The sequence below is a fragment of the Triturus cristatus genome, chromosome 4_1, assembly GCF_964204655.1.
Source record: "Triturus cristatus chromosome 4_1, aTriCri1.1, whole genome shotgun sequence".
NCBI classification, from domain to species: Eukaryota; Metazoa; Chordata; class Amphibia; order Caudata; family Salamandridae; genus Triturus; species Triturus cristatus.
The window spans coordinates 462,347,890-462,375,775 of record NC_140585.1 but is presented as its reverse complement, the minus strand read 5'-3'; the positions used below and the strand labels follow the sequence as shown (position 1 = coordinate 462,375,775).

Sequence of the window (27,886 nt, the reverse complement as noted above, 5' to 3'; positions counted from 1 at the left end):
ATGGCTATGAAATATTTTGCAAGTAGGCATGTCTGTGAAAATAAAACTGCAGTATAATTTGACTTAAATGCGAGCAAAGCCATTTCAGCGGAATAGTCGGCTTTTCTTTTGAATTCAAATGACTGTCTTGTATGTACTGTGCATTCATCACTGTAGTCCCCAGTGACGCACGCCTACAACAACAATTTGCACGAAGGCCTATTTTGACAGCATTAATAACACACCACACACTGACATAATTTTATAATTGGAACAAACCCAAAGGGATACAAGTAGTGGTGCTAATGATGCTGATTACAAATTTAAGTGGCAGCTAAAAAGGTCCCCTGGTGGGCCCACATACTAACGCCTGACAACATCACAGAAAGGCAGCTGACGATAATAATATCTTGTAGCATGCGGACATCTCAGACTCCACGGCTGATGCATCTCCAACCTCCAGCAGATGTACGACATTGTGTCAGTTCAAGCACATGGTTATCCACAATCACAATTAGTCAGAAAGGAACTAGCTTCACATTTGCACAGGTAAACGGAACAATGGGTGGAGTGTACAGGTGAGGTGCACAGGGGCCGTGTTTGCTTGACTTGATAGATGCAACCGAGGCTCCAGGAGCTACTGAGGCATCAGAGCTACTCTCAGGGACACTGGTGGCCAGGTGACTGGATGACACAACGTATTAGTTGGAAATTGGCACTGGAAGAGCACCACTATTTAGTGTGACGTACAAGAGCCATTTCAGCTTCCGAACCTTGGTTTGCTACTCCATGTTTTGGCTTGCATGATGGTCTCGGAGTAGGATACATAGTCCACTGACATTGATAAATCAAGTACCTTAATACTGCGATTTTTGGGATAACGAACACAGAGATTTCCTAGGCAGACTCCATTTCATCACTCGTCCAAACATGTCCATGCCCTCCACGTAACAATGAGGTATTATTAGATACTAACAATGCCCTTTTCCCTCACACACGCAACTTTACTACACATCAATGACGCATTGGAAAAGGCTCTAGTCTTTCCAATTCAACCATAAAAAAGTATTGCACTTGCTTAAATCTAAGCAAACCCAGCAGAACGTTCCTTCCTGGTGTGCTGTGTGCCCACATTTAAGTGTCCTCTTCCTTCCTTTTACATAGTTGAATTTGGTCCAGGGTTTGAAAATGTCCATGAACGAAACAGTCGGAAAGACACTGCAGGCTCTTTAAGGCTACTTCTCCCCAGTGCTTCTCCGTCGAAAGGTATCGCTCTGGCAATGTCGCGGCACTGCAGAGCAGTGGCCCTCCTTGGTAAAAGACTAGCTGTTCAAAAAAAATCTGAAGCGAGGGAAGATGGGTGTTCTTCATGGTCTCACCTGAAAAAAAAACAGTAACAAGGAGAAATTAAAGTATTAGAACTAAAATGTTGACTTGGTAGGAATATTACAAATATTTGCAAAGTTCTGTAGAGTGAAAGGAAGTCACAGATGTGGGAGATGTGTCAAGTGCCATCTTTTTCTCCTATATGGTCATCAAGCTCTCCATAGCGAGACCTGAAATCCCACCTGTACAACAGGCTTATGAATATTCTTTCCACCTGTGAAATTCCAAGCACAAATTCCACATAATTTTCCAAAGTACTTTTTTATAAGTGGCTTTAATGGGAAACTACAAAACAACCTATCTGTACCTTGGACCTGTAACTCAGGGAGGAGGCATGGACCATAGGATGGAAATGCTATATTGCAAACATTGACTCTTGCCATATTTGATGTCCTTGAGTTTGCCAGATAAACATAGCTTAGCTATGGGTATTGCCAAACTAATACAAATAACATGGCTGCAGATTTCCTCAATGATTTGGCTGCACTCTTTAGAAGAGACAGGGTGAGATGGAGCAACTGAGATGCTATCGCTAGCCGAGAAGCCATACAACACAAATAAAAGTTGAATACGTTTCAGCTACTTCTGGATAGACATCGTAATCGAAACTAGCAGCAAAAGTAAATACAGTAACAACAATCTGATGTTTAATTTATTTAAGTGTCATGGTGATTAAACTGAGGTTACTGCATGGGGTGTGTGCCTCAAAGGATGTAGTATCTCGTAGAGTTGCCGTAGCAATGAAAATCTAATGAGATCTAGCCAAAATCATTCTGTCCAGCATGGGCGACCAATGTAGCTGAGCAGACAACCACCGCGAAGGCTTTGCACCAGGATTGATTGAAATGGAGAACAAAATCTGTTTCCCAACTGCTGATTAAAGCCATAAGTTTATTTTCTTCCAAGTCATTAACATTTCAGGCTACCTCTGCCCATTATGTTAATATGACATGATCTTAAGCTTCTCCATTTCAGACAAATTCAACAAAAAGAGCGATCCTTTTGCCACCAGATCTACTGCTCCTTGGTTCACACAGCCTGAGGAGTATCAGGGGTGATGCCCCTGCACAACATTTCCAAGATTCTTACATTTCTTGACCTGAAATGAGAATTAGCAGCAGTGTTCTTTATCTACCAATTATTATGAAGGTGCTGCTGGACCCTGCCTAACTGAGCTTCTGGCTGACTAGGCCCTGCTACCAGGCCTGGCCCTTTTGCACCTGCTTCTGCTGCAGCACCAGACTGAGGCCCCCTGCCTGCCCACCTTGTCTTCCTCACTCTCTCTCTTTATGTCTTTTACTCCATCAGGAGTAAAGGACATAAAGAGAGGAGAGTGACAAGTTGCTTACAGCGAAGATACTCCTGAGATCAATTTACTGATATTGCCCTGCAGGTAATGCAGGCCTTTGCTCTTTCTATTTCAGCTCTCTTGTGTCACTTGTTGCATCTTTGAACCTTTGCACCTTTTTTGTCTCTTGGTTCTCTCCGTTACCGTTTACTTTCTTGTGCATGTGTTTCCATTCTGTATATCTTTCTGCCTCTTGCACACTTCTCTTCTCGTGCTGTCTGTATTTCTATCACACTTTCGGATCCATACTCACTCTCCTGCTGCTCTTTCTGAAGTGCTTTCACTCGTCCCGCTCACTTTTTGCACTCTATCTTTTTGTCATTTTTTCTCCTTTTTTTCTTTTTGACTCTTTTTGCCACTTCCACTCTCCTTTTCTGACTCCTGTTGCCTTTTGCCACCTTTTCTGTTTTTTTTTTACTCCTTTGCCGCTATTTGCCCCCAGCACAGGACGATCATCTGCGGCTTCCCATGTTCTTCTGCAGCCGGTTCCAGTCATGCCTAGACACGTCCACTGCCCCCTGGATCTCCTCTCCCCTTCTGGAGCCTAATGGCAGCTGTAATGCAGAGGCACTGTTTGTGTGTCAAAGACAAGCCTATCTGCGCCCAGAGACAGGACCCCTGGCCCTTTTCCCACCCACCTCAACCCCGGATGCTACTCGGCCACTGACCTATACTCCCTGAACCTCAGATATCCTTCCCCATGCTTCCCTCTCCTACACTGAAGGTGCCTTGTTCTAAACTCCTGATTTTCCTGTGCACCCCCGCCAGCTATCACTGCCAATCCCTTTCCTCACCTAGTGCATACACCTGCCCTCACACTACACCCACCAGCACAACTCTCTAACCTACCTCCTCGTCAATACTGGATTTATCATCAGACAAGCCATTGAAGTATGGGACCCCCAACATAACCTCTCCCCGGACCTTCTCTTCCTGACTGAAACCTGGCTCTCCCCGACTTCGGCCCCCAACATCCCAGGAGCTATTCCCCCCAGCTTCAAGATCGAAATACAGGAAAGAACCAGCAAACCCAAAGGAGGGCTAGCTATCATCTACATAGAATACATCCACTGTTCCCTTTCCTCAGCAAACTCCAGTGATCTCCTGAACCACCTAGGTTTTAAGCTCCACATCTCCAGCAACACCTCTCTCGAGTGGGCTCTGCTCTACCGACCTCTGACTCGAGATCCAACTTTGGAAACACCATCACAGACTTAATCGCCCGACTGGTACTTGATTCCAACTCCTTCATCTTTCTAGGTGACCACAATTTCCACAGAGAAGACCATGCCCACCAAGACACCAACAATGTCCTGGATGATCTAAACACACTTGGGCTCTTTCAACTGGTAAAGAACCCCACCCATTCCGCCGGACCCCTCATCGAACCGGTCTTTACCAACTACTCTGGCATCACGGTGGATAACATCACACCCCTTCACCTGGGCTGACCACTGTGTTGTCTGCTTTAGCCTGAAACTGCCCCACCAATGTAGAACTGCACCCTCCAAAATATGCTTGACGCAACGGAAATTCGATCCCTAAGGAAACATGGGCTTCAGAGCTCCAAACTTTCTGCCTGCTGCAAGAAGACCAAGACCTCCCTGATCAATAAATCAACTTCAATGTCAGGATCACCTCCTATCCACACTCTTTGGCTCCACTCAAAACCATCACCACTCCCAGGACTATACCTCAAGCAAGCTAGTACACAGAAGAACTGCAGTTCTCCTTACGCCATTCTAAACAACTAGAACACCTAATGGTCAGTACCCATTATCTAAAGTTGAGTTGTAAAAGATGAATGGGTTAGAGCTTGTCTGCGTCCTTTGCTCAAGCTGGTAAGTTGATACAAAGCTGTGCTTGCCTAAGGGCCAAGCCGAGGAGAATCTACTGGGCAATGATTTCAAGAGAATTTGTAAAAAATATATCTGAGCCAAACCCAATAATGAAACAAAAGTGAAAATCAATTTGGCTGAAAAAGTACAACAATCCTAATGATTGAATGAAAAGCCATATCAAAGAAAGGTACACAAAGGAGTGTGACCTAGCTTTGAGTGGAATCCTAGTACCAAATTAAAACAAGAGCTAACAATTTGCAAAAGGAAAATTGTGGGTTTTTTTTCAAATGAAATGTGTAATTTCTGCAAAATGACACTAATTGCGTGATTAACATTCGCGTGATTGTGTGCAACATTTACCCCGGAAGCTGTGCCTTGAGTGCAGCATCTCATGCAAGACACTGGTTGCTCACCTTTCCTCTGCATATCAACGCTTAGTTATGTTTACTGGCACAGAAAGATAGCACTTTTTGGGTGAGAGTGGCTAATGACTTCATCCGTGTACAATGGTGATTGAATTTGACGCTTCGCTGTTTTTTGCAATTTTTGTCTCACTGCAGATTTTTGCATTGTACTACCCTTGGTAAATATTGACTAGGTTCCAGTGGCCTTGTCTAAATAAGGTAGCTAAAGATAGACAGAACACTCTCTTCCCACACTGCTGCTACTTGTTCTGTGCTCTCTAAATAGGGATGAAAATCATTACAATTCAAAGTGGCCTACCTCTGTGCATTCTGTGTTTGAATAGTGTCTGTTCCAATGCCTTGTTTCATCTGATGTTTCATGGGAAGAATTTGGTAAGATGCTATCCACTTTTGTAGCTCCACTTGACAGACCCTTTACCCAAAAACCCTTATGTATATTATTTGAAGGTAGTCCTATATTCCACAGGAGGTCAGTGTTGTGATTTTGGGAAGATCTTTTGTGTTCTTGTGTCATGATATATGCATTTACTATGGTCATCTACTTTTGCCCTCAATCTGAAATGTTTTTGGGGTAAACATACGTGCACTCGTCGTCCTTAAATAAGGATCGCGTCAACCCCCCTTAGTGTTTTAAAGTGGGAGCTCTTGCGTGAATCTGATCCCATAACTACTGATTTATTTGAGAATTAAAAGAAAGCCCCTGCTGGCTGTTAATGCATCTTTGCTTGTATTCCGCATCAACCTTTACCGCCACCATCTTTTTCCTATGAGAGATCCGAGATTTGGTGAATTAGGATTACCGTTGTATTGTGCTTTTTATCCACAGGGTGTTAAACAAATAACGCTTGTTGCTGCAAAGCATCCTGGCTTCGGCTGCAGTGGACGAGCGAGCTTCATCTCGGAAGCCGCTCTCCCACCGTGGGGAAGTACCCGTTATCTTGAAGATGCTGCGTCTAGCATCCTCAGGCTGAAAATCCTCCCATTTCAAGCATACGAGGTGGAAAAACAATAGGCGTACTCACCATTCACAACTATGATTTGTTGACGTTCTCATAGATGACATCACTGATGCAAAACTGCTGCTTTTTCTTTTTCCACATCAGCTGCACGCACTGGTGAATGAAGACGTATTGTTCCTGGGAGAGATAGAAAGGGGTCATCGTGAGGAACAAGGAAATACTTTGGAAGTGAAGTGCTGAGAACACCCTGCGTGCCAAGCAATCACGAAACGTTAACGATTCTACTGCAACAGATGTTCCAACTCAAGAGTGCAGCCAACAGGCGCAGCACAATCAGCCAGGAGCAAACCACACCGGAGAGGCCCGTTCTGTAAGTGAATAGGGCCCGGTGACCCCTACCGTGACCTATTCACTGTCATGGGGGTGATGATGACGCAGAGCAGGTTAAGGATGCTGATTGGGAGGTGTTCTCCGAGATTTGCAGAATTGAGTGCTCACACTTAATAAGGCTGTGAGGTAAACTACTCCTCTTTGACATCGGGAAAGTATTTTAAGTTGATTCTTTGTTAACTCAGGCAAACTACATTTTGACTTTCATGAAATTTAAGAATAAAGTGGGGTAAAACAAAACCCCATATGCCCCCACCCAGAGCTGGCCTTTGTTCAGAGAGTGCTCCGGGCGAAACCAAATTTGGTGTCCCTTCCACTGGTCCGATTTAATTGTCCTTTCACATCTGCTATTTGGAGGGGTTGGGGAGGGCTGGCGTTTAGTATGGGCAGACTGGGCCCAAGCCCAGGGCGCCGGCCTCCAGAGGTGCAGTAGAGTTCCATGCAGCAGTCTCCCTACGACTAAGATCCAACGAAAAGTAAGGTAAAACACTTTTATATGAGTGCTGGTACCCTTGTCTGCTTGTTGTTTGTTTTTCTTGTCATGGCTGTTCTTAATCTTGCCCAGCTCGCCTTCCTCGTATTCTCCCAAATTTTCCAGAACAAGACAATTAAATGGGACCAGTGGACACCAAATTGCTCCACAAAGTGTACCGGTAAAAAATAATCGTCATTTTGGGCTGTTTTTTCAATCGTACTAAAGCAATGCTGGCAATAAATATGAATGGAAAGAAATGTAAAAATTAGGTATAAAAGCACCCATAGTGGACTGCTCAGTACAGCACCTCAAATCAGACTGTGTTACTGACTGTCATTGTTTGGCTTAATAAGTTTTCTGTTACTGCCCCCACCTGTCCTCTCTGCAGATCAGCATAGCCTGCCTTCCTTACCCTGCCTGTTGTGGTCCCAAGCTTCCTTTGTTGTTGTTTCTTTGCAAATATTAAGAGGAAACACAGGGCCGGAGCAGGAGCACCATGCCTGCAATTAGGTTGTGTTGGTGGTAACGACAGGTGTAATAGGTGCCTTAATCGTAGAGTCTGATATGAACTAAGGAAACAACCCAGGGGGCCTAAATGGTTCAACGCAGAGTGCCCAAGTGCCCAAAAGGTTTTAAAAGAGGCACTACATATAGGCCCCAGAGACAAATCCTTCATCAAGAGTGCAAGACAGGCTTACAAGAGCGCAGTGGTTAAGCGGAAGAATGAACTCAGAAAGTTGGCCTGGGCGGACTTAGAGAGAGCGAGCGCACTAAAGGACTCTAGGAGCTTTTGGGAGGTAATACACCGCCCCCTATTCACAATGGATTCAAGGGGGACGGATTCACTGATACCAGGACAAGTATGGGAATCGCACTTTACAAACATATTCAACCCCAAGGGTATCACTGGCCAGGAATTAAGTCTAGACGTCCCATTAAATCCAGTCACTGCCCACCACCTGAGCTCTTCCCTAACTGTAGGTGAGTTTGAGGATACTCTTACGAAAGCTATACAGCTCTAAGCTGCAGGGCCGGACGGGGTACCTCTTGATTTTGTTTAAGAGTAATATGCTACTGTGGTCACCCTTCCTAACAAATGTTTTTAGAGCGGCAATCATTGGCCCCATCCCATCCTCATGGAAAGAGGCTATAGTAGTACCTGAATACAACAAGCATTGGCATAGCCAATAGGTCTCGCCTTTGAGACCTTATAAGTGTGCAGCACATTATCACCCACCAGGCAGATTTCTGTAATGGAACTAGTACTTATGTAAAGTGCTTTGATCCCTTCATTCGCACTACATAATGCAAAAAAAAAAATGAAAGCGCACTCTTGTGGAGGTGGGGTGGAGGGGACGCGCCTTCTAATGAAAGCGGCAAGAGCCGCTTTCTGGGAAGTCTACTGGGTGATAAGGATGCCACAGTTCACCAGTATGCATATGGCACACAACTCTCGCTGGAAGTCTCATCTGGCTTCTATATCTGTCGCCTGAAGGATATTTTGCTATGATCCAAGAACAGCATCTGAAGGTTCGCCTTACACTTAACCCCACTAAGGTGGAACCTGTGCTCTTCTCTACTGACTTCAAACAAGAAGTCAAGGCAGCTTGCCCGAGGTGAATCTTAAAGGATTCACTCCTTGATGCGCCAAAGGTGCTAGGTCCTGGGGCTTCTACATTAACACTAACCCCAGCTTCAGAGCCCACATTGTGCACCAGATGACAACAGTCTGGAATAAACTGGCCTGCTCCGTAGAGTTAACTAGTTAAGCATATCCTACTGAAACAGCCTTGAGAACTGCCACCCAAGCCCTGGACCATTTACATTTCATCTAAGACAGCGCTCTGCGCCCATCGACCCTGAGATCTGTGTGACTCCACTGAAGACAGCGCTCCGTACGGAAGCACACTTCATCTGAGATGTTTGCAAGTCCAACAGCAGCACACTGGCCCTCAGAGACCTTCACTAGCTCCCACCAGTCTCAAGCTGTCAACTCTGTCACTGCACCAAAGCTGATAGCCTACCTCAAGACCTCCAGTGGCGTGTGCACACCCTGCAGCAGCAGCAGCATTACAAGACTGGGACAAGGGAAATGATGGAAAGAGAAGACAAGATGCCAGGCATTCTCTTTCCGGGCTCATAGTATCTTGAATGCCATTCCAGTGCATACCTTCCAGAGTCCACCCTATCTCAACCTAAACAAGAAGATGAAAAATCATAACTTTAGGCAACACTTCCCCCAGGGCAGCCCCCTAGATGCCAGAGCAACTCCTGATGCTGCTCCATCCCACCTAGGGCTCGGACCCTCCTTTCATCGCTCAGACCTCCGTGTGAGCCTCTTCCCAGGACAATCTCAGTCTTCACTGCGAACCCCTACTTTAGATGTTCCCTCCAGCGACCCACCTTCTTCTGAACCACTTGGTATACAACTACCATCGCGTGCACCGCAGTGTTGCTTTGTAGCAAGGTCCCGTCATTAGCCAAACTTAAAGCGAGAGAAACACAGTGAAAGGAATGAAAGGTGAAACTCTGTGAAACAGAGAGAAAGGCAGAGGGAATGCGATAGAGAGAGAGACCATGACTCGTATGAGATACCGAGATGAGGACGAGGTAGCGAGTGGGCGTGACGGGGACAACAGTGTATGGGCGATGTAAAGAAAGAGACAGAGATGCAAAGACTAAAGGGAGGAGAACGAGCCAAAGAAGGAGAAAGAGCGTGGGTGAGAGGGGAAAGGAAGACAGTCAAAGTGAAATACAACCGGAAGAGGAGCGTGAGAGAGCGAGAGGGGGAGAGAGAGAGGAGGGAGAGGCGCAGTGAGGGAGAAAGATTGGCGCAGACATAGACGCAAAGAGAGACAGGGAGGAGTGAGCTGTTAAGACATGGAAACAATGCATTGGTAACCCGAGGAGAGAAGGTGTTCCGTTTGTTCTTGGTGATGTTTGGAACTAAATACAATATTAAAGGTGACAAGAGTTAGCAGGCAGCACTATTTTAGGTAAATGCAGCACATTTATGCGGCATTATTCACATGTACCCCTTCTCCTTGATGCCCCTAAAATTCAGAAGCTGGTCCTCTTTGACAGATCCAACTATTTGTATATCAGTTGCAGTTATGCCTCACTTTTCCAAAGCTGCTCTGATTTGGGTTGTCATGGCAATATAGTTCAACTCAAAGGCATCGACAAAGAATCCGGCGAGGGATGCCGCAGGAGTGCGAGAGGCAGGCAGGCGCGTGCCCAGGAGAGTCGAGAGGCGCGAGGGGGTCCGCTCGAGAGGACCACGGGCTGCCTAGGCTGGGAGAGGATTTGCACCACGTACCCGAGACTGGCCGGGCACAGCTGAGACCTCAGGGTCCGGGCAGGCACCCCCTTCCCTCCCGCCACCCCCCTGTTTACACTCTTCTTCTGCTCTGTCAGAAAAGACGAAGGGTGCACGGAACTCACCAAGAGAGTATATGTTGTGAGCCCACGGAGTGTGCTCTAACCCTCCAGCTCACACTGCACTCAGTGTGGGCGGCATATCTTTCAAGAATATACGTCCCCACCCCCACCTCCCTCCATTTACATAACTCTCTGAGCGGGCTCCAGGGATGAAGGATACATTCTGCACAGAAGTCACTGAGTGCGGTGTAAAGAGCAGGTATGCAGCCCGGTTACAATTATCTCACTGAATATGGTGTATAGGTCGAAAATAGCCTCTTATGACCGAGGACTCACTGAAAGTGCTCTAAAGGTAGGCAAAACTTTCACATGCGCGCTGGGCTCAGTGACTGCATAGTGTGGACTGTGAATAATGTAACCGTTATCTAGGACCCAACGAGGGTAGCCTATACTATGATAATACCATCTTACTGATACTTGACTCACTGAGTGCCAATGACACAGGGCTCACTGAGTGCGGTGTATGGACGGGAAGTGTCCTTCTGCACGAGTATAGCAGTGTATTTCTATTACTATTCCACCACAATGGACGCTCTGCATATGACAGACTGATTAGCGGGAACACTGGGCACATGTTAAAGAATGGTTTCAAAACCAAATAGTGACGGGCAATGTACTGCTGCCATCTAGTGGTTAGGAGGAAGCCTGCTGACTGCTTAATATCCGCACGGCGCCATGCTAGCCTCTGGAATCCCAAGAGACCATCTCCTGTACAGAAAGCAGTGCCCGGACAGGGAAGAGGGCAGTAAACTCATTAGTAACAGGATATTGAATGCCTGTAGACACTGATGGCATGTCTGGCGTTTAACTTGCGGGAACGAGCAGCAGCAGGCGCCAGACATGCACGAGGACTAATAGCAAACAGTGCAAAACATGCACGAGTTTGAAGAAAGCCTGGAGCGATTCCAAAAGGTCCCCAAAGCATCGCTTGTGCACTGCGTAGGCGAGACCTAAAAAGGGAAATAAGGAAGACCCGGCCTGCTATAGGCCCATCTCCTTGATCGATGCTATGGTCAAGGTGATGGGGAGGGTCATTTTAGCACGACTGGAATCCTGGGCAGATTGAATAGGGCTAATATCACAAACCAAATACGGATTTAGGCGAGGCATGGGGATAAACAAACAGCCTTGATTATGGGCAAGTACATGAAGGCTAGGATGGGATCAATCCACCTTGCCTTCAATATAGTTAACAGGGGGAAACTGTGGTCCATGATGGGTGAAATGGGTTTCGAGAAACCTCTCATCACCCTCCTGCGTAGGCTACATGCATCTACTATGGTAGCCATACGATATGGTCCTGGGGGAGAGAGAACTAGACCCATCGTTTCCACTGAAAAAGTCCGTCAGGGGTGCATATTGGGCCCCTTTCTCTTTCTCGTGTATACGAATGGTCTAGAATCAGCCCTGATAGTCCAGAAATTAGACTTTCCAAAAATCGGTGGCAACCCGGTCCCATTGTTGTCCTATGCGGACGACACGGTTTTAATGGCTTTAACTGCAAATAGCTTACAGAGCTCCTTGAATGCTTTTACTGATTTTATGTCAGCCGTGGACCTAAAAGTAAACTTCACTAAATCTTATGTTATGGTCTGCGGTCCAAAACACACTAAATCTAGAACATTTTCTGAAAAGGGCAAGTCAACTAATAAGGTCTCTAATTTTACTTATTTGGGGAATGTTTTTAATAACAAACTGGACCGGGACACTCTTATCACATCAAGGGTGCTGAATACTAACCGTGCCATTGAAGGCCTTTTTCGTTTTGCATGTAAGTTAGGCCATAAACCGGTAATGGAATTGATCACCTTAAATAAAGCAAAATGTCTGTCTATTGCTACCTACGGGGTGGGAGTATGGGGAGATTATAAAAGTACTCAACTTCAAACACTAGAAAATACGTTCTTAAAAAGATTGTTGATGGTCCCATAATGTGGATAGGCTTCACTTCAAATGTGATTAACATTGCCCCATTGATGCTTTGGGCCAAAGTCTAGTTGTCAGAAGATTTAAATATCACAAGAGCGATCATTAAGGATTGTATGACGCTGGATAATGCTGAGGCCACTCCATGGCTTTGTGATAATCCATCGAGCATCGACACTAATATGAAACTCATTATAAAAAAGGCATATTTTACGGAGTATAACAATCCCTGGCAGCAATTAGGGCTGTACCCCCTCCAAGATCGGCACCTTTTTCAACAACAATTTTACTTGTCCTTTACTACGAACTCGCAGCACCGATTTTTATTGATTAGGTTTCGGCTTTGCACATTGCACTTTTTAGTGGCCTTTCCTAAACAGGCTGGCTGGTGCAATAACCTTACTCCTTGCCCCTGTGACGGGTTAGCACAACAAAGCACCCTGCACTTTATTCTCTTTTGCGCTCTTTACAAAGAGCCAAGGACTCGTTTCCTTATGCCACTTTTAAGAAAAGGTTGCCCCGCAATTATCAGGAAGGTTTCGATCTCCTGCGATCCCCGTCCTCTGAAGTTATTTGCGCTACAGTATTAAAGTTTATTAGAATTGCATTTTTTTTTAAAACACATTTTATTGGTCAAGCGGCTCAGGTACAGCAGAGCCCTGTAACCCAGCGACATCTGCACAATTATGACATATAGAATTGACTTTGACATTATTCCACTACTACGCCCAAAAAGATCTTAAAGGTAATACAACATAAATCTAACGCCCCCTCTCCCCCCAAGTGCACTACCCATCCACCCCAACTGGATCCGCATAGATATTGAAAGTCAAATTACCCACCTGGGTCCCACCCCCCACCCCACTCCCAGAGTTCCTACCAAGCAGCCCTGATTTTATACTCACTAATCGCATTCTACAGAAACCGGGTCTTGGAGCAATCCCCGGTAGTCTGCCCACCATTTCCATATTTTGAAATGTTTTAGGGGGCATCCTCTAGCTAGGAAGATTGGTTTCTCAAGGCCCATACAAAAGTCCTAAGCGTTCTTCCATGTGGTCACTGCAGGGGGCCTCAGAGCCTTCCATGCCCTCGCTATATCCCTCTTTGCCAACGTTAAACCTAACAATAACAAGTGACGTTTATAGATATTGTCTCCTATCCCCTCCAGGACATGTAATAGTGCCAGTTTCGGCGAGCAGGGAAGATCCCAGCCCAAAACCTCTGACAGGCAAGTGAAAACATCCCTCCAAAACCGATCCAGAGACAGACACTGCCAAACTGTATGCATCAGTGTACCCTCCTCCCTGTGGCATCTGAGACACTGCGAGAATGCAACCAGCCCCGCCCTCCACAACTGCGTTCACGTGTAATAGACCCTATACAAATATTTAAACTGGACCAGGCATAGACGCACCGCAATGGCCGCCCCATGCGGGGCAGCTAGGGCCTCCACCCAGTCCTCCTCCTCCAAGGGTCCCTGGTCAACCTCCCAATCCTCCCGGAGTTTCTGCAGTGTGGAGGAGCAGTGTATAACCAGGGTTCGATATATCCTAGATATCTTGTGGTCTTGTATATCCCCCATAAAGACCTTTGCCTCCAAGGGGCCAAACTCAGGCACTGATTCTAACCCCACCAGGGTCAAATAAGACAAGAACCACGGTCCGAGATTCAACCGACGCAACAGTGCAAATATATCCAGCTGAGGGAATCAAACGCCCTATCCATGTCAGCTAGCAGCAACTCCGCCAGAACGCCCAGTCGTTGGGCGGCCGCTACTGCAACATGAGCCCACCTAATATTGTGTCTAGTCACCTGCTGAGGCATGAAACCTGCCTGATCCGGGTGGACAGGTGCCGCTATGTGGGGCAACAGACGATTTGCTAGGGCCTTCACCAATATTTTGGCCTTAACATTCAACAAAGAGATGGGCCTATATGATGCGTGTTGATCCGGTGGCCTACCGGGTGTATGAGACACCACCACTTCCGCATGCTCCAGTCCGGGGGGAGAAAGCCGCGTTCCCGCGCCTCCTCTACCACCACACGATAGTGAGAGCCCGGCTGCAAGAAGGGACATTTAAAAAATTCGCTCGGAAACCCATTAGGACTCGGAGCCTTCCCGGAGTTGAGTTCCCCCAATGCGGTTCCCAGCTCCTCATCTGTCAGCGGGAGCTCCAATTCCTCCCTCGCTGCATCTGTCAAGGCTCTGGGCGGGAGGTAGGCCAGGAACCGATCAATCACTTCAGGAGATAGGCATTCTTTAGGGGCGTACAAGTCTGCATAATATGCGCACAGCTGTCGACCAGAACCCACGTCTCTGAGTGGCTCACCAGACTCATCCAATACGCCCGGAAGTGTCTGTGAATGGTATATCCCTTGACAAAGCCTATGGAGCATCCTACCAGACTTGTCTCCCCATTGGTATACCCTACTCCGCGTTGCCAGCCAGGCCTGCCGGGCCTCATCTAGCAGGAGCGCAGCGTAATTTTGCTGTGCAAACAGCAATTGTCGCCTAGCCTGCCCGCCCCCGGTTGCCCGACCCAGACGCTCGAGAACTCCAATGTCTGCCTCCGCCCGGAGAAGCGCCTCGCCACGTTCTCAACGTGCCGCCGCACACCAAGAGATGTCCCTTCCCCTCAAAAATGGCTTTATTGCCTCCCACACCGTATTGGCCCGTGCGACCGACCCAACATTCACACTCAGATAGTCATCTATGGCGATGCCCATGTGCTCCCTATAGTCTGCGTCTTGCAAGTGCCACACCGACAAGCGCCACCTGAACGGCTGCCTCCCCCGCCCCAGCCGCACTGTAAGGGCTATTGAGGAGTGATCCGATAATCCTCTTGGTAGAATCTCCGCTGCCTCCACCCTGCCCACATGCACTCTTGAGACCAAAAAAGAATCTAGCCTGGAATAGGAATCATGCGCCGACGATAGATACGTGAACTCTTGATCATGTCGATGGAGATGTCGCCATGCATCTAACCAGTCCAAGCCTGTCGCTAGACAATGAAATTTCGTGGTGCCGCCACCCCGTGCCCCCCTCTCCCTCCATCGATCTGCTGCCATGTCCATCACGTCATTCCAGTCTCACCCTACCACAAACACCCCATCTGGCACGTCCATCCAAGTGGTCATAATACGCTCCACTAGATTCCATTGTAATGGAGGAGGTGCATATACGCTACCTAGCACTAGGGATTCCTCCCCAATCTTTCCCTGCAGGAATAAATATCTCCCCTGAGTGTCGGTCCATTGCTTTACCTGTACAAATGGAACCCTTCGATGAATCAGTATTGCCACTCCTCGCGATCCCCTCACAAAACTGGAGTGAAACACCTGGTGGTACCCATACCTCTGAAAGCAAAGAGCTTTGTCCCCCAAAAGGTGTGTCTCCTGCAGCATAAGGACGTCCGCCCCGCCCGTTTGGCCTATTGAAGTATAGCCCCACGTTTAACCTTATCGAGGGTGCCCCGCACGTTCCAGCTGAGAAAGCGAATCGAACCCAAGGTCTTACTCTCCCCCAAATGACAGTCTGCCATGTGATACTGTGTCTGCCATTGCACGGGCGTGGAGATGAGCCCGATAGGAATACATAGACACCCTGTCAGTGTGGTGTAGTGCAAATAACCAACCCCCCAGCAACCCCCCACCCTATACTTCAAAAACAATTAAGCATCTGTCGCGATGAGAACGGCCCGCGCCCCCCAACAGGAGGGCCCGACTCACCCCAACCAATGGATCCCCAACTTACAACCCACTCTTCTCTTTAAACCATTTCTGTTCTTGTGGTCACTCTGAGTCGCAGTCAGAACTTTTCTCGGAAATCTCACTTTAGGTCAAATTATAGGGTATCTACAAATTGGCAATAAAGAAATTTAAGAGGGCTGCAAATTATGGCATAAAACCTGGCTACTGCCGATAAAGTGAATCAGGCTGTGTGGTACAGTACAGGATACCACATTTTTCTCAATGACATTCCTCATCTTTCTCATTTCATTTCTTCATCCGGAAGATGTGTCAGACCTCGTAGAAGTAACTGTTCTTTATAGACACAAGTGGTGTTTCCAGTGGGAAATACGTGTTCTATGTTCTGTGCCCCTGGGAGCAAGAATGGCCTCTTCCCCAGGATCCTGTATTCATGAATGTCACCTTCACTGCATGCCCAAAAGCTTGAATTGTCTGAGGAGCTGCCACACCTGAGCAGTGAAACAAATGCAGGCTCCCACAAAGTAGGCTCTTACTTTTGCAAGGTCGACCTGAAACTTCAAGCATTATTCTCCTTCTGAATATATTTGAAAATATTTTGCATAGGAGCTGAGATATAGCCCACTACCTGTCCCTGGGATCTGGATCCCAAAGAAGTATAGATTAGTCCACCTCTGTCCCCATAGCAAGTTCATAAAACTTATCATCGCTCTCCCATACAGCCTGCACAGCTTGCCAGTTACCTGGGGTGGCAGGAGGAAAAGCAAATCCTTTGTGCCCTCCCTCACACTTATCACACAAAAGTGTTATTTAAAAAAAAAATACAAGCAGAACATAGAATATGGTATGCACCCAGGCCAGACAGGAACCACTACTCTAGTCAGGGTAAGCTAGATACATGATAGAGATAACCTGTGCTCAGCCTCTGGTAGCTTTGCACAGAGCATGCAGATGTTTTATGGAGGCAATGTGTAAAGTATTTGTGCAACACACACACAGTAACACAATGAATGCATCAAAAAAAAAAACGACTCCGCACCAGTTTATAAAAATAGATTTTTAGATTATAAACAACATAAGACCATAACAACAAAAATCCGATCTATTGAAGTTGAGATATTTAATTTTAAAGGAATAAATGCAGGAAAGCCACTAGAAGCAAGTAGTGTTAAAAAGGTTACTTTAGGTTGTGCTGGACCAGGGCAATGCCAAAGTTTGGGCCGCATACGCAGGCCCCGGTGAACAAAGTACCTTTTCTGGTCTTGAGCAACGAAGTGTAAATCTTCTCCACCCAGTGAGACAATGCGTCTTTTATTATTCACAGTATCAGGTCGATGTGTCAAACTCAAGCCTCACAGTCGGGACCTCGAATGGGCGCTGCATTGTCGTCTGAACTTTAATCAGGTCCCGAGTTGTTATTGTGTCATGCAGGGCTGTCTCTGGATAGGCTCTGAGTCGGCGTCGAAGAGTACTGCGTCGGTTCCGATTGGCATAGTGGTGACGATGTGTCACTTTTTGCAGCAAAACTGTTGAGGATTCCACTTCTGAGGCCCAGTACCTGGAGAGGGCACCGCAGGCAAGGGTAGAACTCACCGAAGGCAGAGCCCAGCATAGCCAGGCAAATTGCAGGAAGGCTTATGTGTCCCTGAGATTTCAGTGATCAGAAGGCAAGCCAGTAAGCCCTTGGAGATGACATAGAGGAAAGGCAGAGTCCATTTCTCCTTCAGCAGAGTCAGGGTGCAGCAGACAGCAGAGTAATAAGCTAAAAAGTGGTTCTTTCAGAAAAGCAGCCCATTTGAGTCCTTTAAGCAGCACAGCAGTCCTTCTGACAGAGGTTCAGTTCAAGAACCAGAAGTGTCTGATTTCAGGGGGGTCAGGGAACCAGTACTTATACCCAAAAGTGCCTTTGATGTAGGGGGTGATTTCAAAGCTGCTCTCTGAAGTGCACAAGGATCTCTTTCAACCCAGTCCTGTCCGCCAGACCATCCGTGGGGGGGTACATCTGTGCTTTGGGTGTGGATAGGACACTACCTATTGAAATGTAAGTGTCAACCCCTCCTATTCCTCCCTGCCTAGGAAGACCCATCAGAAGGCTCATGCTCAGGATACAGATGAGCCTCACCTTACTGTGCACGTGACTGTCTAGAGGGAATACACAAAGCGTAGCTGTCACCCTCCCCTGACACGTATTGGAGACAGGCTGTCAAGCACATAGAGCAGTAAGTGCAGAGAATTGTCCACTTTCTAAAAGTGGCATTTCTAAAACAGTAATGTTAAATCCAAATTCATCTGTAAGGAGGATTTATCATTACCATTCCAAAGATATCAAACAAGAAAAAGCTACTCCTCTCTGATCAGGATTTACAGCTTAAAGTGTATTAAGGAATTTCCAATGCTGGTCTAAGAGGGGTAGGCCTCACAGTAGTGAAAAAGAAAAAAAAACTGTTTATCACTACCGGGACATGCAAAACATAAAGTCCATTTCTTACCTTTTACTTATATAGCACCCTACCCTTAGGGTTACTTAGGGTCTATCTTAAGGGTGATTTATGTGTAATAAAAGGGGTGTTTAAGGCTTGGCAAGTAGTTGTAAATGTCAAGTCAAAATGGCAGTAATGGCAGGTCTGAGACACGTTTGGAAGGCTACTTATGTGGGTGGCACAGTCAGTGCTCCAGGCCCACTAGTGGCATTACAATAATTGGAAAACCTTGAGATCAGGGCTTTAAGTGGGCTGGGTCTCACCGGTGCGGAGCACCAGCAGTTTTTTAAAGGGGGCCTCGAAACAGGTCTCTATCGGGCTCTGTTTTGTGCCCTGGCACAGGCGGTCCATTTTTTTCCGGACTGCAGTCACAGCAGGCACATGGATGTGCGCGTGCTCACACTGCTCACTTCTCACTAGTGGAGAAGTTACGGCATGACATCATGCCAGGTGAGCGTTGTAGGGGAAGGGAAATCCTTTATAGAGAGTGATTTTCTCTCTGGATTTCCCTTCTCTTTTTGAAACTCAGGAGCAGCAATTTCGTCACCAGGGCTTTAAGTGCAAGCGTTTTCAATATTGTATACAAGCCATAGTTGCTGCTATTTATCTTATGCAGCTAACAACCCTTGACAAAGCCAATAGTCCTGTCTTGTTGTGGGTATGATGTTATTTGTGTCATGTATCTGGAAGCAATTAAGAAAACAGCAAAATACAAGTTGGGCGGCACACTATGCTTAGCACAGATATTTAGCATAAGTGTGTTTAAGCCACTCCCTTAATCACATTGGCCACGTCCCTTTAAGAGACCCCAGTTTTTTCATCCCACTTAAAGGCCTGCTTGAGATAATACATCTGCAGCAGCCATGTGTTTCCAACGTGAATGTTCATAGTCTTACTCTTACTGTACTTAGTAATTAAATACTATTTTTTTCTTTTCACTTAATTAGACGCATGCTCAATGCATTTGTACGTTAAAAAACAGAATAAAAGTGCTGTGCATGTTAATTTTACCATGTAATGTCTCTCTCTTGCCTCAGACAATAGTCGGCCTCTTAACAACCACTAGACTTATTTTTTTTATTGTGTGGAGCCCTTTATGTTTTTGAGCGGATGTCGGGATAGTGCCGTTTTTAAAACGAGAGAAGGCCTCACTGCGACGATACAACAACCAATAACCCCCGTTTTCCTCATCCTTCCGCTCTGCACGTTTTACCCACCCCCGGTTCAGAGAAAGAAACATACCAGCGAGGAATGGAAGATTTGAAGGTGATGAACATATATGCGAAGAACCTTACTGCAGGGTTTGAAAACATGCGCACATATGCCTCATATTTAGAATACATTTTCAGACCATTCTTTCAGGAAAACATACATATATTTTTAGAGACTGAAGCAAACCTTAACTGTCTATAAATTAATGTATACTGTCCTCTGGTGGATCTACGCGTAATAACACTTTAGACGAAAAGAATGTTAGCTTTAGAGTGACCCGATAGATTCTATCGAAGATACTTAAAGCAGGGCCCTGGGACGCATGAGGCCCTCCTGGCCTTTACATACGCCCCCCCCCCATCCCCCACTCCCCCGTGCAACAGCAGCACTGGGCTTCAATTTACTGGATTCAGCACCACCATTTAAAAATGTTTAATAAATAGCAAGCATGTATTTAAAGGAAATTGCTGTTAAAGAAAGGAAGTAACTAGGTTGTACTACCCCCCTTAACTTTAGGAACACCTTTATTTTTAAAGACCGCAAACGTGTAAAATGTGATAGTCTCTTCAAAATGAATAAAGTGTATTTCATGAACCTGCAGCACCGTTTCACCTTAGTAAATCAGATCACAGCAGTGCATTCAAAAGTATTTTTTCATGCTCCTCTCCCCCTACACCAATGCCATTAATGATCAGATCCAAGCACAGGAGAAGGTTTTGTACAGGAAGCATCCTGAGATCAGACCTGCCTGGGTCTGAAGGCATGTTCCAGACCCAGATCCTTCTGATATATGTTAGTACCTCCCACACGTTTCACACTACTACGATTCTACTCACCCCAAGCACAGCAAGCAGACATGTTTTCTGTTCGACATGGTAAATGCATAGCGCAGACAGAAGACAAATGTCAGCAATACCAATGGATTCAGTGGCAGTGCCATTAGTGTATGTTCACAAATTATGGGATCAGTGGCATAACAAAACGAGAGGGGGCCCCTGCAAGATATGATAAGGGGCCCCTCACATTCACATCAGTAAGGGCTGAGGGGGCCCCCTCCAGTATGGGTAACCCTGGAGACCCCTGCACCGCGGGGGCATGTGTTACGCCACAGTCAGGGATGCCAGATAGACTACAAGCGAAGAAGAGACATGCACAGCACAGCCGAAGCATTTGTCCAAGACATTTTGCTTAAACTTGTGCAACATATCCGAAGGATAGTGGCTCCAATGCAGAGTGCATCATCACTGGGCTATGTAGACACTCTGAACTAGTTGTCATGCTCTGCTCAGGCCGCAACATTTTTTTGAGCTGTTATGAACCGGAAGTGACCCTTGCAATGCTGCCCTAAGCACGTGTGCTGTTTCCCCACAAGCTGAATAACGCTTGCCCTAACCATGCATATGTCTTAACCACGCTTATGGTTGTGTCATGCAACCATTATGAAGCTACTCCCAGTAGGTTTATTCATAACATTTTAGAACATTTTCTTTTTTGGGGGGAGATTCTCAACCCCCGCCCCCCCCACATTAGACACAAAAATCAATGCATATTTATCACAACCACCATTTTATTTTCCTCCAAAAGTAAAAATTTATTTCTATGCGGAGAATCCTACAAAATATGATGGTGCCCCTTCACCCTCTGAAAACCTTTTTTCGAATACATTTTTGGACCTTTTCCAGGGTGGGGATGGAAACACAAAATGTTCTTAAATATAATGCTTTGTTTCTGTTCCCAGTCCCTCTAATCTTTCTCATTGTGCCACATTTCCTTAAACCTCCAACGGAGACAAGCTGCCATACCTGTGAATTTCACCTAATAAAAAGTTCCTTCTGCGTTCTTAACATACACAAACTGTGATTTTGTAAACCAGAATCTGCGAAACTTAACTGCACATGGTCTTTGATTTTTGACTGGGGGTGAGTGTTTGAAACGTTTCAGCACTCTGTTCATCATATCCTTGTGCTTGTTTTGTTCCCCCTAAGTTGGCAGGGTATGCCCAGACGTGGGTCGTTTGCTCACTTTGCCACTGGATTCAAGCTAGCCTGGCTGATAAGGGCTGTTAGCCCGAAACCGGTCCCAGGATGCTTGTTTCCGGTCAAGGGAAGACATGGCGTGGCAGTTTTAGCAGGACTGTTCCTATGAGGCACAGGGTCAAGATTGATTTGCATAAAGCTGTGTCTGAAAAGGGGTGGCAAAGTGAGCTAAAGAATGATGATGGATTTAACCCAGATCTTTGACTGGGGGTGAGTGTCTGGAAAGTTTCAGCACTCCGTCCATTATCTCCATGTGTTTGATTGGGCAAGTTTCACAGGCATTTGTGCTGACTAACCAAAGCAAAATTACATTTGCATCAACACATCATTGCAGAAACTATACTTTAACTACTGAAACTGGCATTCTGACCTGGCGGGCAAAAATTGGCAAGTCACTACAACACTGCATATAATCCAGGTCATGATTAGCATGTGAAGAGATGGCATGACTAAAGGATCTACTTCTAGAATATTCTGTGGCTGTGCGGGGTGCAGGAGGACATGGTGTAAGTTTCAGGAAGTTGGAGTCAAAGACCCTACATTTCAAATGCGGAAGATAGTGGGGGACAGAAGGTTAACATAGATTTACATTTAGGCTCCATTGCACACACATGTAATGTATTTCAATTTCTGTTATTGTAAAACAGTACATAGACAAGAAGCGAAAGAGCCTCTAATTTCTATAAAACTGAACATATGCACTTTATGACCAGCATGATTCAGCAAATAATGTGTTTAAAGATAAGTATGAAAATGTGATAGCATGCAGTGTTTATAAACATGCTTATGCTAGGCTATTGAGCAAAATATAGTATCAAGGACATGTTATGACCAAAAGATAGTAAGCATTCCACATGCTTAGTAGTTCTTGCAGACAACATTGAAGAAAAGAAATAGCAAAGTAGGACAGTATCCATCTCTACTGGCACATTTCGGGAGCAGTGATAAAAGGGAAGGTGTGAAACATCCAACATAAGTACTTACAAAGAGGACAGGATAATTGATTATTTTTTTTAAGTAACTTTAGTAAAGTGAGTTATACTGAAAATGAAGGGTTTCTCTGCATACAGTTTAATAACTTAGATTATGTTAACTTTGTGCTATGCAGAAATGTGGCTTGTCAAAAGCAGAGGTAAGAGTACATGGCATAGGAGCAGGCTTTGTAGGTCTAAATATAATGGGTCATTGTTTGGCTAGCAGTCTGTGGATTTTATCTTGTACGTTTTGTTTGGTTTTAATAAAGTTTCCTCAGGGGTGTAGCTTGGTCAGTAAGAACCAATGGGGAATGGGGGTAGAGGAGGGAGAGGGGGTGAGCTTCCGATTTTCCAACAATCAGGTTGGCATATGATGTTTAAATACATTATAGGACAAGCAGGGTGCGTGAGAGGGGCCTAAGGAGTACTAAGAGAGAAAACAATATTTTTGTAAAATATTTATTAAACTAAGGACTTTCAAAACAGAGAGGGCGAGAATGTGTGTGCATTTTTGTCTGTGTATGTAAAAAATAATGGGGAAATCTTACTGACATCTCTCAATATCTGACTCAAAGCACCTGTACCCAACTATTTATCAGAAAATACATTTATTAGGGGTGTGTAACACCCCAAACACCCCCCTTGAAGCGACACCCCTGAGTTTTCCAAAAGGGGCATGGCTGCCTCTAGGAGCCTGTGCTGCTGTTCTCGGGCAAGTTACTGTTGGGAGTGTAGTTTTGGAGCTCAGAACATGGTGTTTTTTAGAAGAGCTGATTGTGGACATTAAAATCCAACACAAAATATGTGATGAAAACAAAACAACAGCAAAGCAAAGAAATCGCCTTCACTAGTAAGTATTTGGCAGAACCGGATCACTTTACCATGAGGTTATGCCTTTCTTAAAAATACTTCCTAGAGGTTCTTCTTAATTTTACTTCAAGGACCACAAAGATCCGGATAGTTCTGCGCGTGTGAGTTATGCCCTCAAAAGGCTGAGCTCACTTCCTCTGGCGGGGTTGCCCAAGTCAGTGACAGGTTTATTCAAATACTAAATCCACACAATCCCACCTCTGTCATCCGAGGGCGGAGCCAAAGGTGTTTACTGAGAGGAAGGTTTCAATAGGATACAGGAGATGTTGAAGTACTTAGGGCTTGGCTGGGATCATAATGCATTTCACAAAGGAGAGTCAGCAGTAGGACAGGGGTACTGGATTTCACAATGTATTGACTATGGTAGGTAGTCTTCAACTCAGTGGCTTGAGAGAAGAAGAACTCTTTCCAAATGATGAACTGTCGAGTGATCACTGAGTGTACCAGGATTTTATCTGTAATAATTCTAGAAATAGAATTTATCTTGCTGGAGAGCCTACTTCACATTGTACAACATAAACGCATTATCCTTATCCGTTGTAGAGTTGCTGCTTAAATTCGCTCAGACGCCCGCTAGTGTCAGTGGTCTTTATATTGTTATTGTCCCTTATTAGTGTCAATTAAAACTACAAATGACCTTCACTGTCAGACAGTGCATTTTTTTTCCACTTTCAGATCCATCTCTGCACTCCAAAGGCTCTGTTCTTACCTCTGTCTGCACCATGGACATCCTGTGTGACCGTAGTTCTCCCACAAGTCCTAATATATCTACAAATTCGTGATCATGAATGTGTTGCATTAAACGATCCAGTGCTATAAATGTTCCTGTCCGCCCAACTCCAGCACTGCAAAACAAAAGAGCGTTGCATTACTCCATTCTGCATAAATCAGACATGTCAATTGTGGCCCTTAATGTTCCATATATTTTATGATCGATAATGTTTGACACTTTTTATAATGGCCAGACACATTTACTTTAAAGCACAAATATTGCATTGTTATCAATTGTTTATCTACAAAGTCATACACAGGAAATCATAATCTTGACTTCTACATAAACCTTCTGACTTCCAAACTGTTATACGGATATTTGAATTGGAATATTGGAAAATATGTTCTGTACAGCATGACACCTTAATCCGTATTACCTCTAGTTACAGCCAAGCAGGGCAAAGTAGCCCTGTTTTTAAATATAGTTTCTAATACCTGTGTTCAGCCTGTGTAGGTGTACTCCCAGTTTTTCTGTGACATAGAATATTAAAAGAGGTTTGAGAGCAAATTATTTTCCTTTTTGCCCGCGGAGAAACTGTGGCCCTGATCCTCCTCAACCTCTCCGTGGCGTTCAACTCCATCCCCCACAACATCCTCATCAACAGACTCTACAACATAGGCATACAGCAAGACACCCTCAAGTGGATTGCCTCCTTCCTCACAGAATGCACACACAGCATCTGGCTGCCTCCCTTCTCCTCCGCACCCAAAGACGACATATGCGGCATTCCACAAGGATCATCCCTCGTCCCCACCATATTCAATATTTACATGACCCCCGCGCAGAAGTCTTCAGATCTCACAGACTCAAGATAATCTTCTATGCAGATGACACTCACCTGATTCTCTCTCACCAAAGACCCCTCCAACGCCAAAACCAACTTCTGCAGTGCCATGACCAGCATAGCCAAATGGATGAGAGACAACTGCCTCCAACTTAACTCTGAGAAAACTGAAGTACTGAACTTCGGAAAGAACACCTCTTCATGGGACCACCGCTGATGGCCTGCAGATCTTGGACCCACATGATCAACCATGCATGCAACTTCTGCATCATCCTCAACAGCTAACTGATCATGAAATGACAAGTCGACACAATCGCTTCCTCATGCTTCTACACACTTTGCATGCTCCGCAGAATCTTCAGATGGATCCCAACCAAAACCAGAAAGATCATCACTCATGCCCCTGTCACCAGCCGCCTCAACTATTGCAATGCCCTCTATGCCGGCATCTCCACCCAGCTCTTCAGAAGACTCCAGCCAATGCAGATGGTTGAAGCCAGACTCATCCTGGACCTCCCCAAACAAACCAACATTGCCCCACACCTGAGATACCTCCACTGGCTCCCGATCTAGAAGAGATGCCAGTTTGAGATCCTCATGCTGGCCTACAAAGCCCTTCACAACCACGGACCTGCCTACATCAACCACTGCTTCAGTAGCCCTCACACAGAGACCCTACATCTGCCTCATCTGCAGCGGTGGCGGCTCCCTCTCCTTCATCACTGCCAAGACCTAGAACGACCTGCCCGTCCAGTTCTGTACATCCTCCTCGCTGGCAGATTTCAGAAAGAGACTCAAGACGTGGCTCTTCAATGGAGACACAGCACCCAGATACCCCTTGGAGTGACAGTGTTTCACCTTACAAATACTGTTTGATTGATTGCTTGATGGTTTGTCAAGTTACACAAGTGAATGGGGCAGTGCTGGGAAGGAGATAAAGGACAGAGCTGATATCCTATATATTCTGTAATTTTGTAGTTCTAATATAATTCAAGGAGTCTTAATCCCGGATTAGTACAGCGTATATTTTATTTCAATTCTGCAAGGTCCCAAGGTTGGAACCACTGTGTGTACACGTGTTTTGCCACCTATTGCCGTGGAGGCTTGGGGGTCTCTCAAGGTGTGGGAGTGGTAATAGGGATATAATCCCATGTAGCAACTGGTATGTAAATGAATTCTGTTTTTCGGAAATGTGTCCTTAACCCCTTGTGTGCCACGCCCTTTCCCCGCCCTGTGCCGGGCGTTGCATTAGCGGGCGGGGTTCATGACGAGCTGGACTCGTCATGGGCACAGCGCAACCGCGGCCCATGACGAGTCCAGCTCGTCATGGGCACACAAGGGGTTAAATATGGTGAAATAAATGCACAGGGCCATATGTGTATCGACTGTGGTGAAGTCCCAAAATCTCTTAACTGGTCCATGTTTGTCATCAAAGCATTTGATTGATTACATTTTTATCAGATATAATGTTTGTGTTTACATAACTCTATTCCCTATTTACTTTGTCTAGAAGCCTTGTATTTGGTGCGCATGCTGAGTGACTTGAGGAAGCCATTGCCCCCTTTTAGTTTCCTCTCCCAAAGCCTATTGCATTCTGCAGGTTTGCAGCTCCAACAGAATTCTTGGAGCCTGTTCCCACTAGCTTCGGATTCTAGATATGATACATGCAGAAGCCAAGGCCAGAATTATGGTGGAGTTAATGTCCAAATCATAAACACAAACCAGGAATACAAAAATTAAACAAAAAGCTTAATAAATCAAATACCTCCCACGTAATTGTCATCCAGCAAAATGACATCATAAACTGATCTCATCTGGAATGTATACCACTCTCTTTTTCTTGTAAAAGTAAACTGCAGCTCTAACTGACTATGGTACTTCATCACTGAGCTTCCTGTCAGGGGATCGGATAACTGGATGAGTTCAACACTTTCCTGGAAGGTAATCCCTCTGCAGCATGTCCAGTGTGACCAACCACCAGCTCTAGCCAACCAAGTACTATTCCGTTGAACTCCTCTGAGGTGTTTGCGCTGCTCAGCTCTTTACATTTTCATAATCATATCCTTAATCTGTCATGCAATGGCCCTTCTCTAACTTTCATGTGTCTCAGTGAATACATTGTTGTATTTTGTAACTGATCTGAGACTGGTTTCATTTCATTTTCATTTCCGTGGTCTTTTCAACTGTATTAGCTTTATTACTGATTTTTCTCTCTACTGAGCTAAAACGTACTTGGTATAACAAACTAACTTACTTACTCTTCCTGGGGAATATGTCATCAACCATGACTCTCCAGCCATCTCTATCCAGGGCTTTTCTTTCAATCTGACTCCACAAACCAAAGAGCCTGGAATTTTAAAGGAGGCCAGCATGAGCAGTTGTGCATCCTAAACAAACCATGTTTGGTCCTGTGTTCTAGTTTGGGGAGCCGTCCACTCTTGCATATCTCTGGTGGTATAGATTACTGCCCCAGTCTCCTTGTGGTTTACGGGCTACCTCCTGTGGTCTGATACTGCTATCTCTGGTGGTCGGCAGGGGACAAACTATTCCCAGAACCGATTCCATGTTCCAATGGCCATTATCTTCTTTAATAATGTATTTTGTGGCTGATTTAGAGGTTGATGAGTATGGTACACAGTTGCAACGGCGCTGAAGTACCATCTCTGCGAAACAGTGATATAAATCAGGCGGCGATGCTTTTGTATGTTGATACCAGCCTACTCTGACATAATCCTCTGACGGCCTGATGGAGTATCGCCATTGGAGTTAACATATAATGCTGTCCACCATATTTAGAGTGGACAGAGTTATGTGCGTTTTCTTTGCTGTCCATCACTGCCAGGTAGAAGCTATTGGAGGAACAGTTAAAAAAAAAACATAA

At 45.6% G+C, this 27,886-nt stretch overlaps 1 protein-coding gene across 6 annotated transcripts in view; it reads right to left on the bottom strand.

Annotated features, from left to right (window-relative positions):
- Positions 1-228: 228 nt before the first annotated feature.
- PTPRO (protein tyrosine phosphatase receptor type O) overlaps positions 229-27,886 on the bottom strand; it is a 922,864-nt gene continuing 895,206 nt past the window's right edge. For all 6 annotated transcript variants that reach the window (XM_085652640.1, XM_085652641.1, XM_085652636.1 and 3 more), the window contains 3 exons: positions 24,159-24,294; positions 6,002-6,115; positions 229-1,358 (listed from right to left, as the gene is read on the bottom strand). In XM_085652640.1, the coding sequence (XP_085508766.1) occupies positions 6,011-6,115; positions 24,159-24,294 (241 nt within the window). In that variant the 3' untranslated portion in view covers positions 229-1,358; positions 6,002-6,010. The remainder of the gene's footprint in view (positions 1,359-6,001; positions 6,116-24,158; positions 24,295-27,886) is intronic.